The sequence below is a fragment of the Vespa mandarinia genome, chromosome 15 (genome assembly GCF_050613455.1).
Source record: "Vespa mandarinia isolate Hongniang chromosome 15, ASM5061345v1, whole genome shotgun sequence".
Taxonomy (NCBI): domain Eukaryota; kingdom Metazoa; phylum Arthropoda; class Insecta; order Hymenoptera; family Vespidae; genus Vespa; species Vespa mandarinia.
This window is the reverse complement of record NC_140824.1, coordinates 2,822,501-2,839,988: the sequence shown is the minus strand read 5'-3', so window position 1 is coordinate 2,839,988 and position 17,488 is coordinate 2,822,501. Positions and strand designations below refer to the sequence as shown.

At 30.1% G+C, this 17,488-nt stretch overlaps 4 protein-coding genes across 13 annotated transcripts in view; 2 read left to right on the top strand and 2 right to left on the bottom strand.

The window, feature by feature from the left end:
- Positions 1-586: 586 nt before the first annotated feature.
- On the bottom strand, positions 587-2,759 carry Rfwd3 (ring finger and WD repeat domain 3). Of its 3 annotated transcripts, none has more exons than XM_085661674.1 (3): positions 2,486-2,759; positions 2,193-2,354; positions 587-2,079 (listed from the first exon to the last, which is right to left on the bottom strand). In XM_085661674.1, the coding sequence occupies exon 3, from the start codon at positions 1,994-1,996 to the stop codon at positions 587-589; it is 1,410 nt and encodes a 469-aa protein (XP_085517800.1). In that variant the 5' UTR covers positions 1,997-2,079; positions 2,193-2,354; positions 2,486-2,759. The 3 variants fall into 3 exon arrangements, with proteins under 3 accessions (XP_085517800.1, XP_085517801.1, XP_035728933.1); XM_085661675.1 differs by having other exon boundaries at positions 587-2,058; XM_035873040.2 differs by having other exon boundaries at positions 2,491-2,759.
- Positions 2,760-3,178: 419 nt separating this feature from the next.
- On the top strand, positions 3,179-9,712 carry LOC118444615 (uncharacterized). The gene is made up of 21 exons (XM_085661673.1): positions 3,179-3,298; positions 3,382-3,572; positions 3,802-4,197; positions 4,328-4,437; positions 4,534-4,706; positions 4,809-4,969; positions 5,083-5,271; positions 5,559-5,689; positions 5,798-5,974; positions 6,296-6,621; positions 6,761-6,796; positions 6,888-7,084; positions 7,181-7,459; positions 7,599-7,661; positions 7,764-7,995; positions 8,065-8,213; positions 8,305-8,406; positions 8,486-8,695; positions 8,762-8,944; positions 9,051-9,200; positions 9,279-9,712. Exons 2-21 carry the CDS (start codon positions 3,567-3,569, stop codon positions 9,483-9,485), a joined length of 3,477 nt encoding a protein of 1,158 aa, XP_085517799.1. The 5' UTR covers positions 3,179-3,298; positions 3,382-3,566; the 3' UTR covers positions 9,486-9,712.
- Positions 9,713-9,811: 99 nt separating this feature from the next.
- On the bottom strand, positions 9,812-14,599 carry LOC118444614 (uncharacterized). Of its 3 annotated transcripts, none has more exons than XM_035873036.2 (8): positions 14,476-14,599; positions 14,040-14,411; positions 13,694-13,943; positions 13,429-13,571; positions 11,547-13,330; positions 10,650-11,444; positions 10,243-10,460; positions 9,812-10,085 (listed from the first exon to the last, which is right to left on the bottom strand). In XM_035873036.2, exons 1-8 carry the CDS (start codon positions 14,576-14,578, stop codon positions 9,953-9,955), a joined length of 3,798 nt encoding a protein of 1,265 aa, XP_035728929.2. In that variant the 5' UTR covers positions 14,579-14,599; the 3' UTR covers positions 9,812-9,952. The 3 variants fall into 3 exon arrangements, with proteins under 3 accessions (XP_035728929.2, XP_085517798.1, XP_035728930.2); XM_085661672.1 differs by having other exon boundaries at positions 14,506-14,597; XM_035873037.2 differs by lacking the exons at positions 9,812-10,085; positions 10,243-10,460 and having other exon boundaries at positions 10,679-10,820; positions 10,880-11,444.
- Positions 14,600-15,337: 738 nt separating this feature from the next.
- Urm1 (Ubiquitin-related modifier 1) overlaps positions 15,338-17,488 on the top strand; it is a 10,770-nt gene continuing 8,619 nt past the window's right edge. For 5 of the 6 annotated variants that reach the window (XM_035873059.2, XM_085661678.1, XM_085661677.1 and 2 more), the window contains exons 1-4: positions 15,338-15,485; positions 15,603-15,667; positions 15,738-15,819; positions 16,298-16,346. In XM_035873059.2, coding sequence (XP_035728952.1) covers positions 15,442-15,485; positions 15,603-15,667; positions 15,738-15,819; positions 16,298-16,346 — 240 coding nt within the window. In that variant the 5' untranslated portion in view covers positions 15,338-15,441. Of the gene's footprint in view, positions 15,486-15,602; positions 15,668-15,737; positions 15,820-16,297; positions 16,347-16,421; positions 16,870-17,488 lie in introns of those variants that run through there. The other variant, XM_085661679.1, reaches the window with a different exon arrangement.

The window sequence follows — 17,488 nt, the reverse complement described above, 5'->3', positions numbered from 1 at the left end:
AAAATCCTTATTAAATTTTGTTAATGGTTCTTTTTTACTATACGAGTTCGATGAAAAAAGAAAAAATAAAACAAACAAATTTTATATTATATATGAGAAAATATTAAATATGTAGTATACAATTGAATTTCTCAACTTTATGTAATATTGAGTCAATTGTATCGAATATCGTTCTCTTTTCAAACGCATGTCAATTCAATTAAACCAAAGTAAGAATCCTTGTTCAAGTAGATCTCTTATTTTTAATTTTTAACATGACTTACTTCCACTTTATATCTAATCAATTTAGGAAAAAATACTAACAATTGGTTAGTTATATCTTTTGTCTTTATATTATTGTATTTGAGCAAAATTCTTTTTGCTGCAGAAGATTTGTAAACAATATTATAGGTAGAATACAATATTGTATAAAATAGGTATTAAAATATATATTTATAGTTCCTTAATCATTTTACTTAGTAGATTCATAAGTTATTATTACATTCAAAGTAAATATTTACATGTAATATTTTTAAATTATGTTTCCAATAGATCACAAATAAGGTAACTGACTAATAAGTAATAATAGTTAGCAAAAGTATCATTGTCACAAGGAGTTATGTTTGTACATTCTAAGTTTTCTTGCAGAAAGAGTTGCTAAATATACATTGTCATTAATTTTGAAAGAACACATATCTATGATTGGATCAGATACTGGAAGTGTATGCACTTGATTGCCAGTTGATGTACTCCAAAATGGAATACTACTAATAGATTCTTGGTGGACAGCAATTAGCGTATCGTTTTCTACAGATACATGACAAGGACGTGACAAAAGACGTTGAGAATTTCCAGCATTAAATGTATGTACAATATTGCATAAAACCATTTCATCATTTCCTTTTTCAATAGAACATACAATATGTCTTGCTTGAGGTAATCGTTCGTTAGGTCGACAAGATATAAGAGCGTGATTATTTTTTTTATCATAACGTACAGAGACAAAAGGACCTTGTAAATTCATTTCTTTTGATATATATGTAGATTCCTTCAGTTCGTACGCGTTACAACTGTTTAAACGACACGCTATAAATCCACCTCTGCTAATTCCACTTCCTGCATATGCAGGTACTGTTGCTAAAGAAATAACAGGTGATCTATCAGTAGAACTTTCTAAAAGATCAACGGGAGTCGATGTTTGTCTAATATCAAATTGCATTATCGATCCATTTTGAGCACCAGCAAAAAAAATATTAGAATCATCACCTGACCAGCAGCAACTCCATAATGTAAAATCTGTTGTATATGAGTGCATTATAGTATTGCTTTGGATATCAATTAATTTAGCACTTTTGTCAAAGCCAACACTTAGAAGTACAGATTGTTGCGAGGGATGAAAACTAATGTCTCTTATAGCTTGAGAATGAAGGAATAGAAATTGACGTGGTACAAAGTTCTCGACATCTATTTTTTTTACACCATATCCTGGGAATAATGAATTTCCTGATTTTTGCGAAACGGCCAATAATCCATACCAATGATTGTAATCTAATACACGGCATCCATCCTCTTTACAAATCTCTAAAGAATGTTCAAGATGAAATTTTGTGTTTGTATTTGTTGACATACTTTGACAACGATTAAAATCACTTTTTGTAGTAGAGAGTTGACTTTGAAGCTCAGCAATACGACTTTTCATAGTAGTCAATTGTTGTTCATATAACTTTTGTCGAAGATTGCTTTTTGATAATTCTGCCTCGATACGATTTTTTTCTGCTGTTACAGTTGACAATTGATTTTTCATTGTTTCCAATTCAGAGGTATCAATGCATACCAATTTCTTAGCATATAACATCCTAATATCTTTTACAGCAGCTTTTCTATTACATTGAGGACATCTTCGATTTGAAGATGTACAAGAAACCTGTAACCACCTTAAAAGGCAACTGTGTCCAAATAAATGTCCACAACGTAAGCAGCACAAACGATGTTCACCAGTTGTTGTCCATAATTCCATACAAATTGGACACGATTGATCAGAATCATCTGTATTCTCATTATTATCTGCTGAAGATTCTTCTGTCACAGAGATTTTTTGACCTAATTAGAAAAAGTATATATATATATATATATATATATATATATATGTGTGTAATACATAAATATAAAATATTTTTTATTATATGATAAAGAGAATTCAAAATATACTTTACATTTTGTAATTGGCTCATTAATTAAACTATCAGCAACAGTATCAGTACTTGAATCATTTTCTTCATTATTAGACGGTAATACATTTTCTTCAGATACATTTTCAATGGGTGAAGGAAGCCTTTCAGGAATAAGATTTCTTTCCTCCGACTCTTCTTCTTCACCTGAGAAAATGAAAAAGAAAAAAAAAACAACTTATCATATTTGTATAATATTAACAATGTTTATTATTAATTATTTATTACTACTACTACATTTTCCCTTCTATATTTATAAGTAATATTAAAGCCATTACTTAACTGTATTCCATATCTTCCATTTTTTGTTAAGATATTATTATTTTATGCTATAATAAGCATTGCTTTGATAAGAATTATATTTTTATTCAATTTAAAACATATTATTTGGTTATATTAACATATTTTATCTTTGATAGTTCTTGATCATAATGACATAAATAAGAAATAGTATTTTTTTTTTTTTTCAACAATAGTTTTTCTTTCTGTAAACAATAACTTTTATTCAATGTAAATATAAACGCGTTAGGATATTTACAATTTATACTTGACATGAACATACATAGGATCAATCTATTAGCGATTGTAGCGCCAATAGGTTCTTAAAAAAAAATATATAAACCATTTAGTAACTTAAAATAATTTGATTAGAAACTTTATATATCTTTTTACATATACATTATAGCATAGATAAAATTAATTTATTTAAATGTTATTAAAAGAAAATGTAATTTATTAATAAGGATAATTTTCTAAAATTAGTTCATACATTTTTCCATTAGATGGAGCCATTAAAAATACGTTGAAACGTATAACTTCTACATTTTATATACAAGATTTTATCAATTTTATATCCTTTAAGATAACATAAATATTTTATTATATATACTATATTACATATTTTAATAATGATTATATAATTTTTCTTATATATAAATGTATATTTGTGTAAATAATATACAAGATAAATACTTGCACCATAGTTACAATAACTGCATTCAAGTGATACATTTTTAATCGAATGAAATTATTGGCAGATAAAAGATGATCGTAACGTGTTTATATTTTTGTCAAATAGAGTTTCTCTAAAAGTGAGTGACGTCTAATTTTTTTTTTTTCCCCCGACAATATAATATTACGAAATTAATTAATAATAGAAAATAATTTTTTTCAGCCTCGATTAAAAGACATTGAAAATTGTTCGCCGCTATTTGATATCAACACTGAATCTTCGCCAAAAAAACAGAAACGAAAATCTACACGATAAATACTTTTTCTTTTTTTCTTTTTTCTTAAATATTAACGATCAAGAGATCAAAGAAGTTGCGCGAAGAACGGTGTTGTTACGAAGGTAAAAGAATGAAGGTAAAAATTAATATACGAAGTAATAAACGCGTATATTTATTTTTATTACATTATAATGGACGTAAAAAAAAAAAAAACGGGATTATTCAGTCTTTATTGACGTTAAACTTTATAATTAAAAATTACTTTTTTAAATTATCTACTTTAAATATTAAATATATTAAATTATTTTTATATTATATAAAAGAAAAAAAAGAAAAAAAAATGAGACTTAAATAATTAATTTCAGACGCGACGACTGTATGGACTCAATCAATTACATTCTCCAAAAAATTCCACAACATCCGTTTTCCTTCACGGATCTGATATTCTTTCTGGAAAAAATAATAAAAAATTGTTTGATATCAAACGCCGACGTTTGCAACGTGGAAAACTTCAGAAGAATAATGGGGAGCACGGAGACGTTCTATTTATAAAAAGGGATGCATTTGCATCTTTAGAATCTTTATTTGATATAAAAAAACCATTATATCTATCGAAATTAAATTTAGTTCAGATTCAGCATTATAAAGAACATATCGTCTTTGAAAGGCATAATCTTAAGGGCGGGAAACATTTGGCGGGAGATTCGATTGTAAAAACTACTGAATTATATCCGAAAGTATTCCCAAATATTTCAAAACAGGTATGACTTTTTTATTTTTTTATTTTTATTATTATTATTATTATTATTATTATTATTATTATTATTATTATATATATATATATACTTAAACATTCAAGACAATGTAGTATTCATTCAAATTTCTTTTTAGAAAATCGACGAAGAAAATAGTTTTCCGTATAATACGTTAGAAAAAAGTGAAGAGCCAAACGTAAATCCAATAAAATTAATAAATCATTTAAACGAGAAGGATTCATTGAAGTAAGAGAAAATGAACAATTTTGAACAATTTCATTGAGATCATTGGTATTGCAACAATACGTTTTTATTTATTTATTTATTTTTTTTTCCTTGCAGTAATACTGTCGCGCAGGAAAATCAGATAAACAAAAAAATGGCGGACGAAGAATTGCAAGAAGAAGAGAAGAACCTTGAAGAAACGTTAGATGACACGGAGGAAGAAACATTGAAAGAGATGGATGACCAATTTGTTCCACCTCCTTATCCAATACCATCCGGTGCTGGCGAAGGTGCGTTAAATTTATTTATTTTTTTAATTCTTTTTCTTTTTTTTCTTCCAAACAAATAGTAGAAAAAAGAGATTTTTTTTCTCATTTCATTATATAAAATAGGTATACCCGTCAAAGTTGGTAGACGCCGAGAATCCATGTTAAGTTCTTCACCCTTAACGGAAGAATCTGTGATGGAAGAGTTAAAAATAGCCGATGAAAGATGTAATATAGTCGCAGGCGAGATAAAAAAATTAAAAGAAGAAATGATTGAGCTTACCAATGTAAATGTCATTTTTTTTTTTTAATCCTATAGTATTATATATTATAACTTTCTCTCTCTCTCTCTCTCTCTCTTTCTTTCTCTCCCTTTTTTACCATATTTTTCTTTATGTAGAAAAAAGAATTGACAGATGATGATACAATACTGATTCAAAAGAAGCAAGAAGATTTAATGTTGAAATTAGCTGAGTTTGAACAAATGACACGGAAATTACAGAGATTATTAGGATTAACTGATCCTACTAGCGAAACATTTTCAAGAATGTTCGGTTTGTTACCTTATCCTCATACAAGATCAATAGAGGTAAGATCTTTTATTGATCTTTTTCTTTTCTTAACATGTGATAAATCCTATAAGGATATTCTGGCTAGTTGACGAATATTACGTTTGTATGAAATTTCTATATATATAATTTCATTAAAATTTCGCATGATTTTTCGAATATTCTCCTTTGAAATATCTTCTGGATTTATTTTGCGGGGAGAATACTTAGCTGCACTACCTTGACTTCCTACGATATTTTATTGATCTTCACTTTAAACGTAGAGATCTTTTCGAGCGATTTAGAAATACATATTTCATGTATACAGGGTGCTGGAGAAGAGATTGAAATTTTACCGGCTGAAAAAGTTGATGATATTAAAGGAAAACTTAAGCCGCCAATATCGCCGGTAACAGATGATCATTTTGATTTACCTCAACCGGAGTATCAAGAAGATAAGTAAGTGAAATTAAAATAATATTCTATATTATTTATTTATATAATTTCTTTTTTTTATTATATATATATATTATTTTTTTTTATATATATATATATATATTTATAAAGGCTTCCAAGAGTAATCGTTTGCGGTTACACAGAAGACGAAATGCCAAAAATCGTGATAGCTGATGGTGATCGAGGAGGAAAGAAAGAATGTTTGCAAAATTTAACAGGAAAATTGACCGAGTCATTGACAATGCAAGAGAAATTAGTTAAAGAGAATGCACAACTTGAGGGTGGAAAGTATGTTTGTAAAGATTAATTGTATTACTGATTTTACAAAATATAGATACATTAAGTTACATCGAAACAATCGAATGTTAAACAAAGAAATGATAAAAACGTCAATTAATCACCGTGACAACGAGCTATCAATGTTTTTGCCTAACGAATGTCGCAAGATGTAATTTTTAAGCTCGACGAGCACGATACAGTCATTTACAACTTTATGACAACCTGATTGAAAATGAATACATCCTATTTATAACGTGCAACGTGTGATTCGAATATATGCCATTGATAAGGAACGAGCGTCGCCTATTTTTGTCGCGATTAAATTTATAGATACAAATTGGAAGAAGCACTATTGGAGAAAGATACAGCTGTGGAGTGTCTTCAACGGAAGGTATGCGGTTTGCAAGCTGAAATACGTTTAATAATGAAGGAGAATACGGAATTAAATCGTCGATTGGCTTGTTTAAATCAACGTGTCACTACTTCTACTTGCTGTTACACATGTCCAGAACGTAGATCATCTTGTTCACCGCCAGTGGTCTCACCTTTGCCAGCATATTCCCAAGTAACTTCCTCGCTTCAAGATCACGGTTGTTGCCAGTGCAAATATTGTGTCCCATGCGACAGTCCCGTTCAGTCACCTACCTCTGTATGCGGTAAAAAAAAAAAATATATATATATATATACATATATTTATAAATCCTACTTTTTTTTTTACCCCTTTATATATGTCTTACGAAAGATCTATAAATTACTAATTTACTTTAAATTACTAATTGTTTTTTTTTTTTTTAGTAAACCCATATAGCAATCAAACTTCAAACGATTGTGGTAAGAATACTTTATCAGATCTTATTTTTTCTTTAAGAAATAAATATAATAGAATAATGAAAAATTTTCGAACTTACTTTTAATGTATTAGGCTCATCGAGATTAGCAGGTGGTGCATCGAGAACAGGCAATTGTATATTGAGTAGAAGTTCATCGCAAATCGAAGAGATGTGTTTCCGTAGTCCTACAGTTTGTACAAAACCATGTCCTGAGCCGACACCAAGAGGTGTTTGCCCGGCTGAATTAGAAAATAAATTTGCTATTTATGGGAACAATACCAAACAATTGGTACTTTTGTTTAATATTCAATGATATTTTTTTCATTTTCCATCCTGATATTATCCTCTGTTTTAATTTTTACAATAAGTTTTTATTCATCTATAGGCTCAACAATTAGGTAGTATGGAGTGTGAAGTACGAAATATGCAGATAGAACTAGCAAATGTTCAACGAGAACGTCAACAACTCGAGCAACAACGCAAGTTGCTTAAATGTTCCGGACCCTGTGCACCATGTGCTTGTTGTCCTGCACCACCATCTTGCGGTGGTCTTTCACAAGGCCTTCAATCTTCGATGATATCAAATTATATTCCAAATAATCAATTACCTCCCACGATTCCACCATCTGGAAATGGAACGATTTCACCCATACCTATTCCAAAGGTATTTTCAGAATTTCTTTTCCATTGTAACATTTTACAAACATTATTATGTCTAACAGTAAGTTTGTGAGTAATCATAATGTTCGATATAAATAAATTAACTCACAGCTCTGAAGACATTTACGCTCGTTTTTGGTCAGGCGCAGATCAGTCAACAATCCACGTCTGCTATGTGTACTGGGCCCTGTATAATGGCACCTATGGTAAGGATCATTTGGCCAGATTTGAGATCACTTGAGATTTTAGGTATTTTTGATGTAGTTCGTTTTACTTATCTTTCCTCGTCCCCCCTCCCCTTTCGTCAGGGTGCAAGCACTTGTCCTCAACAACAATTACGTGATTTGCGAGAACAATACGCACGTCTTCAAGATGATTATAAAAATAAATTATGCGAGGTATCTTGTTTACGTACTGATACGGAAAAATTGAAACAAGAAGTTCGAGACTCAAGGGATGAAAAGGAGAGGATGGAAATAAAATTGATAGATACGCAAGAACGTTTGAAATCTTTAGAAGCCGAAAGAGAGAAATTCGAAGGTATTCGTTTTCTAAACAAATTTCTCTGCTCCTTCATACAAATTTACTATTTTTAAATTTGCAAATTAGGAAAAAAAGAGCAAATGGTAGAGCAAGAGCAAGCCTTATTAATGGCCAAAGAACGTTTTAGAAAAGCGCAGGACGAATTGGAAGAACTTCGATCATTAATTCAAGATCAAGCTGCACAATTAGAGGATTATCGTAATAAATATTTACAAGTACGTTCTCGATCGAATTGTATTTTATTTTCGTATTCTTTTCTTTTTTTGATCGAATCGATGAATTTAAAAATAACGAAACTATTTGAAGGCTCAGCAACAGGTGGAAGAACAACGCCGGCAACTCGATCTCATGGAAATGGATAATGCTCGAATGAATGAAAATGTAACGTTAGAAATTGGAAGAGTTAAAGTACGTTCATTCTCATTTATTATTCATTATGAAATAATATCGATTAATATTAATTACATCGTCTGATTGATTGAAATAGAATCAATTCCAAGAAAAACTCGCTGAACTCGCTCCATTGCCGGATATCTTGAAACAAACTCAAATGAAACTTCAAGAAGCTCAACAAATGAGATTAGTAGCCGAGCGTAATTGCGAAGATCTTTCACGTGAACTTTTAGGATGTAAGGATAAGATTCAAACGTTACAAAGTCAATTGGATGTATTACGTAACGAGCATCAAGCATTACAAGTAAGTTTAAACATTCGATTGATCGATTAAAATGAATGATATTAAATCGTTTGATATTTATTTTAGGACGAAAGAGGACATGGTACGGGACGATTCGATGAGTTAGAAAAGAAAAATGCTGAATTAAGACACGACAATGAACGTATGAAAAATACACTTGCTCGATTCGAAGAACACGAGGCACAATTGAAAAAACGCATGGACGAAAAGATGCATGAAATTACTCAATTAACTGCAATGCTCGAACAAGTACATATTCAAATAACAATTTGAAAATATCCGTATTAGTAGATATTGATAATTATTAATATTTACTAATATTATTTTCTTTGATATTTACGATAATTTCTTGAAGGTGAGAGAAGACAGTGCAAGACAGGTAGCACGTACTAAAGAAAGATGCGAAACAGTTAGACGGACAATGCAAGGTCAAATAGCTGAAATGGAAAGACAATTGGCTCAGTGTAGAGCAACAGCTAGAGCAGCACAGAAGGATAGAGACGAGGTAATTCTCTTTCCATGAATCCATTTTAATCAGGTAAATTCATTGTAATAAAACATTTTTATTCTAACATTATTACAGATTAGGCAAAAGATGCAGAGTCAGATAAATAATCTAAATGAAGCTTTTGAACAAGCTCAAGGTCGTATCAGATCATTACAAGGACATGTGAATTATCTAAAAACTTCGTACAGTAATATTTTTAAAGGACAAGGAGAGAGTCCGGTTGGTTTACCAGGGGATGGTGCGCTTGGTACTGGATACGATTCTTGCGACTGCAATTATTAAAATTAACTTATTATATATTTTTAGCATTTTTACATGCTCTTTAATACTTTTAACAGTATTTATTAACAGAGCTTACATTTTACTACTTTATTATGAGATATAAATTTTTTTTTTAAATTATCGTGGGACTCATTCGTATTCGAAAGATCCGTCAAATTTTGAAGAAATTTAAGGTAACAGGTTTATCACTTAAAGGATTGGTGGTAGTAATGGATTTGTGAAAAAAGAAAAAAAAAAAAAAGAAAAAAGAAAAAAAAAAGAAAGCATTTTATAAGTCGGTTTTCGAACCATGTATATTTATTCAATAAATCGACAATGCATTTTCTTTTTATTATCGATGAAGTTAGACGATGGAGGGGGAAAAAAAAGAATGGTCATATATAAAATAAGACGAATCATGAAATAAGAAAGAAAAAATATTATGTACAAAGGAAAGGGCACGTATATCTAATGTTGTTTAAACTGTATCAGTTCATTTCAACAGAATGAAGCATATTGAGTAAATTTAGTATAGCATCGGAACGCGAACGTACTCGTTCCATTTCCATACGAAATTCTTCCAGTTGAGATTCGATACGTCGTGTATACGCGTGACAACATCTGCAGGTAAAGAAAATATTATTATTTTTTATTTATTTATTTAACAATTGAATTCACACAAAGTCAAATATATATATATTATACATATAAATTATATTTATACATATATATATATATATATATATATATGTATAAATATAATTTATAAATAATTTACCTTCCATTAGATTGCTGCAAATTTGAACAAGCAGCATCTGGCGAGTTACAAGATGTGACGTTGTTTAATGGTGAGGAATTAACCGAATTTGATGCCTCTTTTCCATTGGAACATCTTTTACTTGAACTTGTACTCCCATTGCGATGATCTCCACAACTTTTTAAAAGATCCATTAAAATTCCTCTCACTTTCTTACCGCTGGATCTTCTTTGTCTAATCTGAGTAATGTAATGAATGGTTTAGTTTATTTATTTCCATATATGATCGATTACGATATTAAAAAAAAAAAAAAAAAAAAAAAAAAAAAAAAAAAAAAAAAAAAAAAACACACATGTGTACACATATTGTGTATATATATATATATACACAAATATATTTGTTTATGGAAAATATTTGATTTTTCTTACTTCAGGTGTTTCGCAGGAGCTTCTTTCTGGGATTAACAGGTCATCGTTGTTACCAATTGGACTATGGTTATAAAAATGTTCAACACCGCTATCGTGATTACCCATACATCCTAACGTTGATTTACACGTGTGTGATGTTTCTCTAATCGTGTTACAGCATTTCATATCATTCTGAAAATTCGCCTCTGTATTATGTAAAGAAGATCGACGACACGTAGTTCGATGCTTACATATCACTTCTTTGGCATCGACTGTTGGATTTATATATTCGTACAAATCCTTCCTAGAATTTGGCGTATTTCTAAATGGGAACTTCTTTTCTGTGCAAAATCCTTCTTTAACACAATTAGGACTATCATTAATATGTTTTAGTCTTTCACAATCACATACATATTTATAATCTCTTTCTAAATGCTCTATATGATGTAAACAACAGGAATGTGATTTTTCATGTAGATTAGTATGTCGTTTGTGTATGGAACATTCTTTTTGTTGGTTCAATAAAATACATTTTTCACACGAAGCAGCAGAAGCGCTTGGACTCAATAAGTTATCTACATATACTTTTTCATCTGATCTAGTTGGTACATTCAAGTATTGATGCGAATTATGTCCTTCATTACACTTAGGTGGTAACTTTACTTTTTTGTTCGTTGAACATACCATTTGACTACCATTGAACTTTCTATGTGGTGTAACTGTGTTTTGCAAACAAATACATTTTTTATTAATGTAAGGTGATTTTGTTGATACTTCTAAATCTTCTTCTTTTTCGGCTATTGATGTTTCACTTATCTGTAGAAATCACATTCAAATAAATGATTAGATTAATCTTTGCAGTTATTCAAAAAGTAAAAAAGTTCAAGAGTATATATATACATATACTTATATACTTGCCTCTTTGCCCCAAATGTTGATCGTACCATTTACTTCGGACATACGTACTTCTACATTACCAAGCAGATATGGACCGCATTCACGTATACAATTTATATTTGTTGTTTCTTGATCGTTATTATTAGGTATTTCTGCCTGTATCAAAATACTTCGATCATCAATATTTTCATCTTCTTGATATACAAAACATTTTACATTACTTTCTTCATTTTCAATGTCTTCTGTTTTATCATTTTTATTTTCTACGTTTGTAGGACTAGCCGAACGACTTACATTATTTATTCTATTCTTTTGTGTATCTAATTTTGTATCACTGTAATTATCTGGTGTTTTGAAATCTATATTGAAATCAGACGTAGTCGTACTTGATTTTTTTTTTATTTCTGCAGTATGTGGTATTTTCAATGGTTGCAAAAATATTGAATTTCCAAGCATTTCAGTGGCTTTCCTCTTTTTCGTATTGAGCGGTGATTTTATTGTGAAGGTATTAGAACCAGCTATTATTGAACCATCATTTTCCTTGACGGTTTCACTTTCATCACTTCCACTTGGTCTTTTAACAGAACGATTATTACTATTGTTAGAAGTAGATCTTATATCAGACTTTGATTTACCTTGTGTTATATTTGAAAGTGTTTGTAATATTCTGGAAGATGTGACAAATGCTCGTGACAAAGGACGATTTATTTTTCTAGGTGTATCATCTGTCATCACTAAACTATCCTCTGAATTTAATACCGTACCTAGATCTGGTGGTTTAATAGATATACCAGAACTACCTGCACTATCCGTCCATTGATTTATAGAGCTCAATGCAGATGTAATACTACTTCCAGATATTTTGTTAGAATTTTCTTTAATATCAGTAATTTCTTTATTTTCTATTACTGATTCCGTAATTATCGCTACGTCAGTTTGTACCGCTACTACTTTTGTTTCACAAGTTCGATTTTCTTTATTGTGTTTTGTGAGAGACATTTTTAATTCTTCCAATTCTTGTTTCATCTTTAAATTTTCTGCCAGAGTGTTTTGATACGCATTTCTTAAGTTATTAAATTGAATAGTTTTTTGATCGAGTTGATTCTTCAATAATGTTATTTGCATGGTTTCCAAATTACTTTTACCGGTATCCTCATTTATTTTTTCTAATTTCGTTTCTGTATTGTCTTTTGATTCTTCGTTCATTACCCTAATGCTCTTCACATTTTCTATTTTTAATGAACAGGCTGCATTACTATTGTCAGCTTCAATGGTATTTATAACATCAACATCACTGTAAGCTTGAATATCATTATTTTCATTTTGTTCAATATTCATATCTTTGTTTAACTGCTCATCTTGAGTGACGTTCGTATTATTCTGCATGTATTCATCGTAACTTAACGAGCGAAGATTGAATAGACTTAATTGTCGTCGATGTCCATTAACCAAAGGTTGTTCATCTGTGAATTTTAGATTTTTTTGAACAGGAAATTGATTGTAGTTATGATTAAGTATATTGATTTGGACTGAACCATTACGTTTTCCATTTTTTTTTCCAGAAGTTAAAAATTCTTTATCTCCCATATCTATGGCAGCAGACTTCGTATCTTGTTTATGTTTATCAATGACAACTTCCTCCTCTTCTTCCTCTTCTTCTGCTTCACCATTTTCCGTTATTGGAGCCATATATAGATTTTTATTTGTATACGACTCTTCAATTTCTAAATCTTTAATAGCTCTTTCTGCATAGTCCTTTATAACTTTATTTGTTTTTATATCTTTTATTTGTTCCACGTCAATACCTAGACAATGTATGGAATAGATTAGATTTCTATTCTTTAAATATTATTTTATATATATATATATATATATATATATATATATATATATAATATTTTACCTGTTCCATCTGCACAATTTCTATCTTTTATATGCTCTCCTGTAAATGCTTGTTGATCTTGTAAACGTCTTTGCGAAGAAAATTTATTTTGCTCTTTTATATCATTAATGTAATTTTTTACTTTGCTCTCTATATGTTTGTATCTATAAAGGAAAAAAAAAAAAAGAAAAAAAAGGAAAGAAAAAAAAGAGGAAAAAAAAAAATTGAACTTTTGTAATACATAATATTTTACAAAGCACTTTAATAATATTTTTAAATACTCAACCTGTTTCTTTTTCCCAATTCTGAATCGCAAGCATTGTTTTGAAAAATGGTTAAATCTTGCAAAGAGAGACTTTTATCTCTATATCTCTTTTTCAATTTACTTTTAATCCCTAAACAATCTGACGCAGTTTCCAACCAATTATCATCATATTCCTCATCATTATATCCATATTCTGGTACATTTTCTACCTCATCTTCATCGTCATCATCTAACATTCCATTGTCATTATCATTTTCTATATCATCCATATCTAGATACAATGTGTTAAATATTAACAATAAATATAAGATATAAAATATAAATAAAAAAAATATTCAAAGAATATATAAAATATTATTTGGATTACCATCGCTATCGCCATAATCTCTCTCGCCGTAATCTCTATAATATTCCTCGTAATTTGTTTCTTCTTCGGACGAGAGAACATAAACACTAGCAGGGCCTTCTCGTTCACTTGTACAAGGACTACGAGATTGTTCCTTTGTAGGTGATTCTTCCTCATGATGCTTTGCATTACTGATATCTGAATCTTCGCATTTAGAGGACGTTGAAACACTAATGTACGTCGGCATTTCTTCGTCTTCTAACATTGGTGTTTCAGAATGTGCCATTACCATAACTTCCACGCTTTTCGAGTGATTCTCAATTGATTCTTCTTTCTCCGTTTGATTGCTCATCTCGATGTCGCTCAAAATATGTTCTTTCTGTTTCGACATGTCTAAAGTTAATTAATGTTCGTTAGTACCGTTATATCAATATTTTTAAAGTTGATTGTTATTAACCATCAGGAGATAAGACAGTATTAGGCACACTTTTACAATATTTCTCAATAGGATCCAAATAATTCGTATTGGAGATATTAAAGTCTATTGCGCCGTCCGCCATTTTAAACTCACCTCCTTTCAGAGCGAGTCTAAACGTGTGTAAAACTTATGTACATATGTATGTATGTATGTATATATATATATATATATATAAAAGTGTGTGTATATATAATACGTAAAATCCCTTTCAATTTATATAATTTTAAAAAGAATTATTTTTATTCTATCTTGTCGTTTTCTATTAAAAAAGAAAAAACACACGTACACAACGATATGATTATTAACTTTACTACAGCACTCTTTTAAGCTTTATCATTTTATGAATATTATTAAGAACCGACGAGAATATTTACATGTCAAGCGCCTCTAACGGAACTAACAAACCGCGTTTACATACAGGGCTGTACGATGAAAATTGATCATTATTTAAACAATTTAATAATTATTCTCAAAAGTATACATAGATACATATATATGTATATTTTTGGAAAATTGTAATAATTTTGATAAACGTAGTCAACGTATTTTACGATATTCCTTCGATTTATATCAAAGTATTATCTTAAATATCTTTTGTGAAAGACAGGAAATTCAATTTTAAGAATATACATTCACATGTATATAATAAAAATTAATTCATAAATTTTTATAATATTTAATATATGTATATCATTGAATAAAAAGTTATTTTTGTTTTTTTTTTAATTAAATAATATTAATAATATCAATAAAATTAAAATTAAATACGGCGATCAGACAGTACTGTCGTCCAAATTCTGAAAATAAGGAACGTTCCTCTTGTTCAGATTAGAATGCCGCATGCGTGCGCGCTTGTGTGTTTACGGAAGCGTGCTACTGGAAAGTGTGCGGATTATTGAGAAAATAAAGAAAAGAAAGGAAATAGGAAATCGAAGAAAAAAAAAAATGCCTTCCGAAAATAAATCTCTATCAATAACGATTGAGTTTGGGTAAATGTCATTAGAAATATATAAAAAATTATCCGAGTGTTTTTAATACGAAATGACAGTTATAACATTTCACCAACGGCAACTTATATACACAGTTCATTTACATTGTTTTTACAGAGGTGGAGCCGAATCGTTGTTCGATAAGAAGAAAAAACACGAGGTTAACTTACCTGCTGGCGAATGTAAGTGTATAATAAAATCTCTCTTTGTTATATAAATCTTCTTGAATAATGATAATGTGATATTTCGTAGGGAAATTGAAACGTTTATTACATTGGATAAAAGATAACCTCTTGAAGGAACGACTGGAACTATTTATGCAAGAGGATACCGTGTAAGTAACGTTTAATAAAATCTATTATTCGTAATTTTTGTTTCCAAAACTTTCCTTTTTTTTCTTTTTGACGTTTTTACAAGAAAAAGAAATAAAAAAAAAAAAAAAAAAAAAAAAAATAAAAGAAACAAGAAAATGACGAAAAAGAAAGAAACAAAACAAAAAATATTTCTCATCAATAATTCAATCTCGTAGATGCTCTTTCAATCAGAATAATCACATGCAGAAAAAAATGTAATAATCCACGCGGCTTCCTTCCAATTTCACTCACCTTCCTTTGCTCTATGTACAATGACACGTTCACATTTTCATCATGGCAACTAGCTTTTGTAGTACCATTTTATTCCGACAGGTAGCGTCGCGAATTCATTTGGCGGGCGAACGCGGGAAAATATAAGTGTCTATAATGTTCAAAAATGAATCGTAGCGATGTGAATTACTGACAATTAAAATTGAAAGTTATAATTTGATCTTTCAGACGACCAGGAATTCTTGTTCTTGTAAACGACACTGATTGGGAATTATTGGTAAGTTTTATTTAGGTTATATCGTTTAATTCTATACACGTACATATACCAATTTTATTCTTTCCTTCCTTCTAGCATTCTAATGTTCTCTTGATTAATGATGTTATTTTAAGATAAACATTAAAATCGTTTTATTTATTTTCTTTTTTGCTTCATACAAAGAAATAAAAAAAAGAAAAAAGAATAAATAGAATTAACCATGGGAGAAATAGATTCGTATGAAGTTAGTTAGTTTCGCCGCTAGACGTCTCTGAAGTTTGTGGCAATGGCTGATCATTGACGTATAGTATCGAAGACAACAACTTACAGGAATCTACACTTATCAACATCGCATTAGATACTTTCGAACAGAAAGAGGATCTTAAAAAAATTTAATCAACGAAATAATTATCAACAATTACTTCCAAAAATATACTTCAACTTTAGGGAGAACGTATCTCCCTAAAAATATGATACCCTAAAATATATAAGAATTTATTTTCCATTCCATTTAATATTGTAACGGAGTTAACGTAACATCAAACACATTTACTGTGGGAGCTTGAAAAGCGTTAGCAACTCTTTCTTCCTCCCTCTCTCGTATTCTCTTTCTTTCTCTCTCTCTCTCTCTCTCTCTCTCTCTCTCTCTCTCTCTCTCTCTCTCTCTCTCTCTCTCTCTCTCTCTCTCGAAAAGGGCGCAAATCATCTTGGCTCGCCACACCCGCGGGAAAATTATCATTTTAAATTTGTAAATGTATAGTATAGGCTGTGAGGCGCTATTAGAGCTCGTAGCTACTTTTAAAGGGAAGAAGGGTAGAGGGAGAACCAAAAAGCAGACGGGAGAAGGATGATGGGTTCGGCCATTATTATGATAATACCAACGTTTCGTAAAGCTTCTCTCGCACACTTCGACTCCCACGTCTCTTTGTCTCGCTTTCACATTTCACCCTCTGCTCTCTTTCTATATCTATCTCTTTCTTACATACACACACACACACACACACACACACACACACACACACACACACACACACACACACACACACACACACACACACACACATATATATATATATACGTACATACATATATATATCTTTATATATACATTTACATGCGCGAACACACACACAGAGAAATATAGCTTGCAAGTTCCTTTGCTT

Coding starts and splice junctions, on each gene's coding strand:
- Rfwd3 (XM_035873040.2), bottom strand. Junction 2,080..2,192: donor TAATGAGCCAATTACAAAAT/GTAAAGTATATT, acceptor TTTTCTAATTAG/GTCAAAAAATCTCTGTGACA.
- LOC118444615 (XM_085661673.1), top strand. Junction 6,797..6,887: donor TCAAACTTCAAACGATTGTG/GTAAGAATACTT, acceptor TTAATGTATTAG/GCTCATCGAGATTAGCAGGT. Junction 7,085..7,180: donor GGAACAATACCAAACAATTG/GTACTTTTGTTT, acceptor ATTCATCTATAG/GCTCAACAATTAGGTAGTAT.
- LOC118444614 (XM_035873036.2), bottom strand. CDS start 14,578: ATGGCGGACGGCGCAATAGACTTTAATATCTCCAATACGAATTATTTG. Junction 13,331..13,428: donor AAATTGTGCAGATGGAACAG/GTAAAATATTAT, acceptor TACATTGTCTAG/GTATTGACGTGGAACAAATA. Junction 10,461..10,649: donor GCTCCTGCGAAACACCTGAA/GTAAGAAAAATC, acceptor TACATTACTCAG/ATTAGACAAAGAAGATCCAG.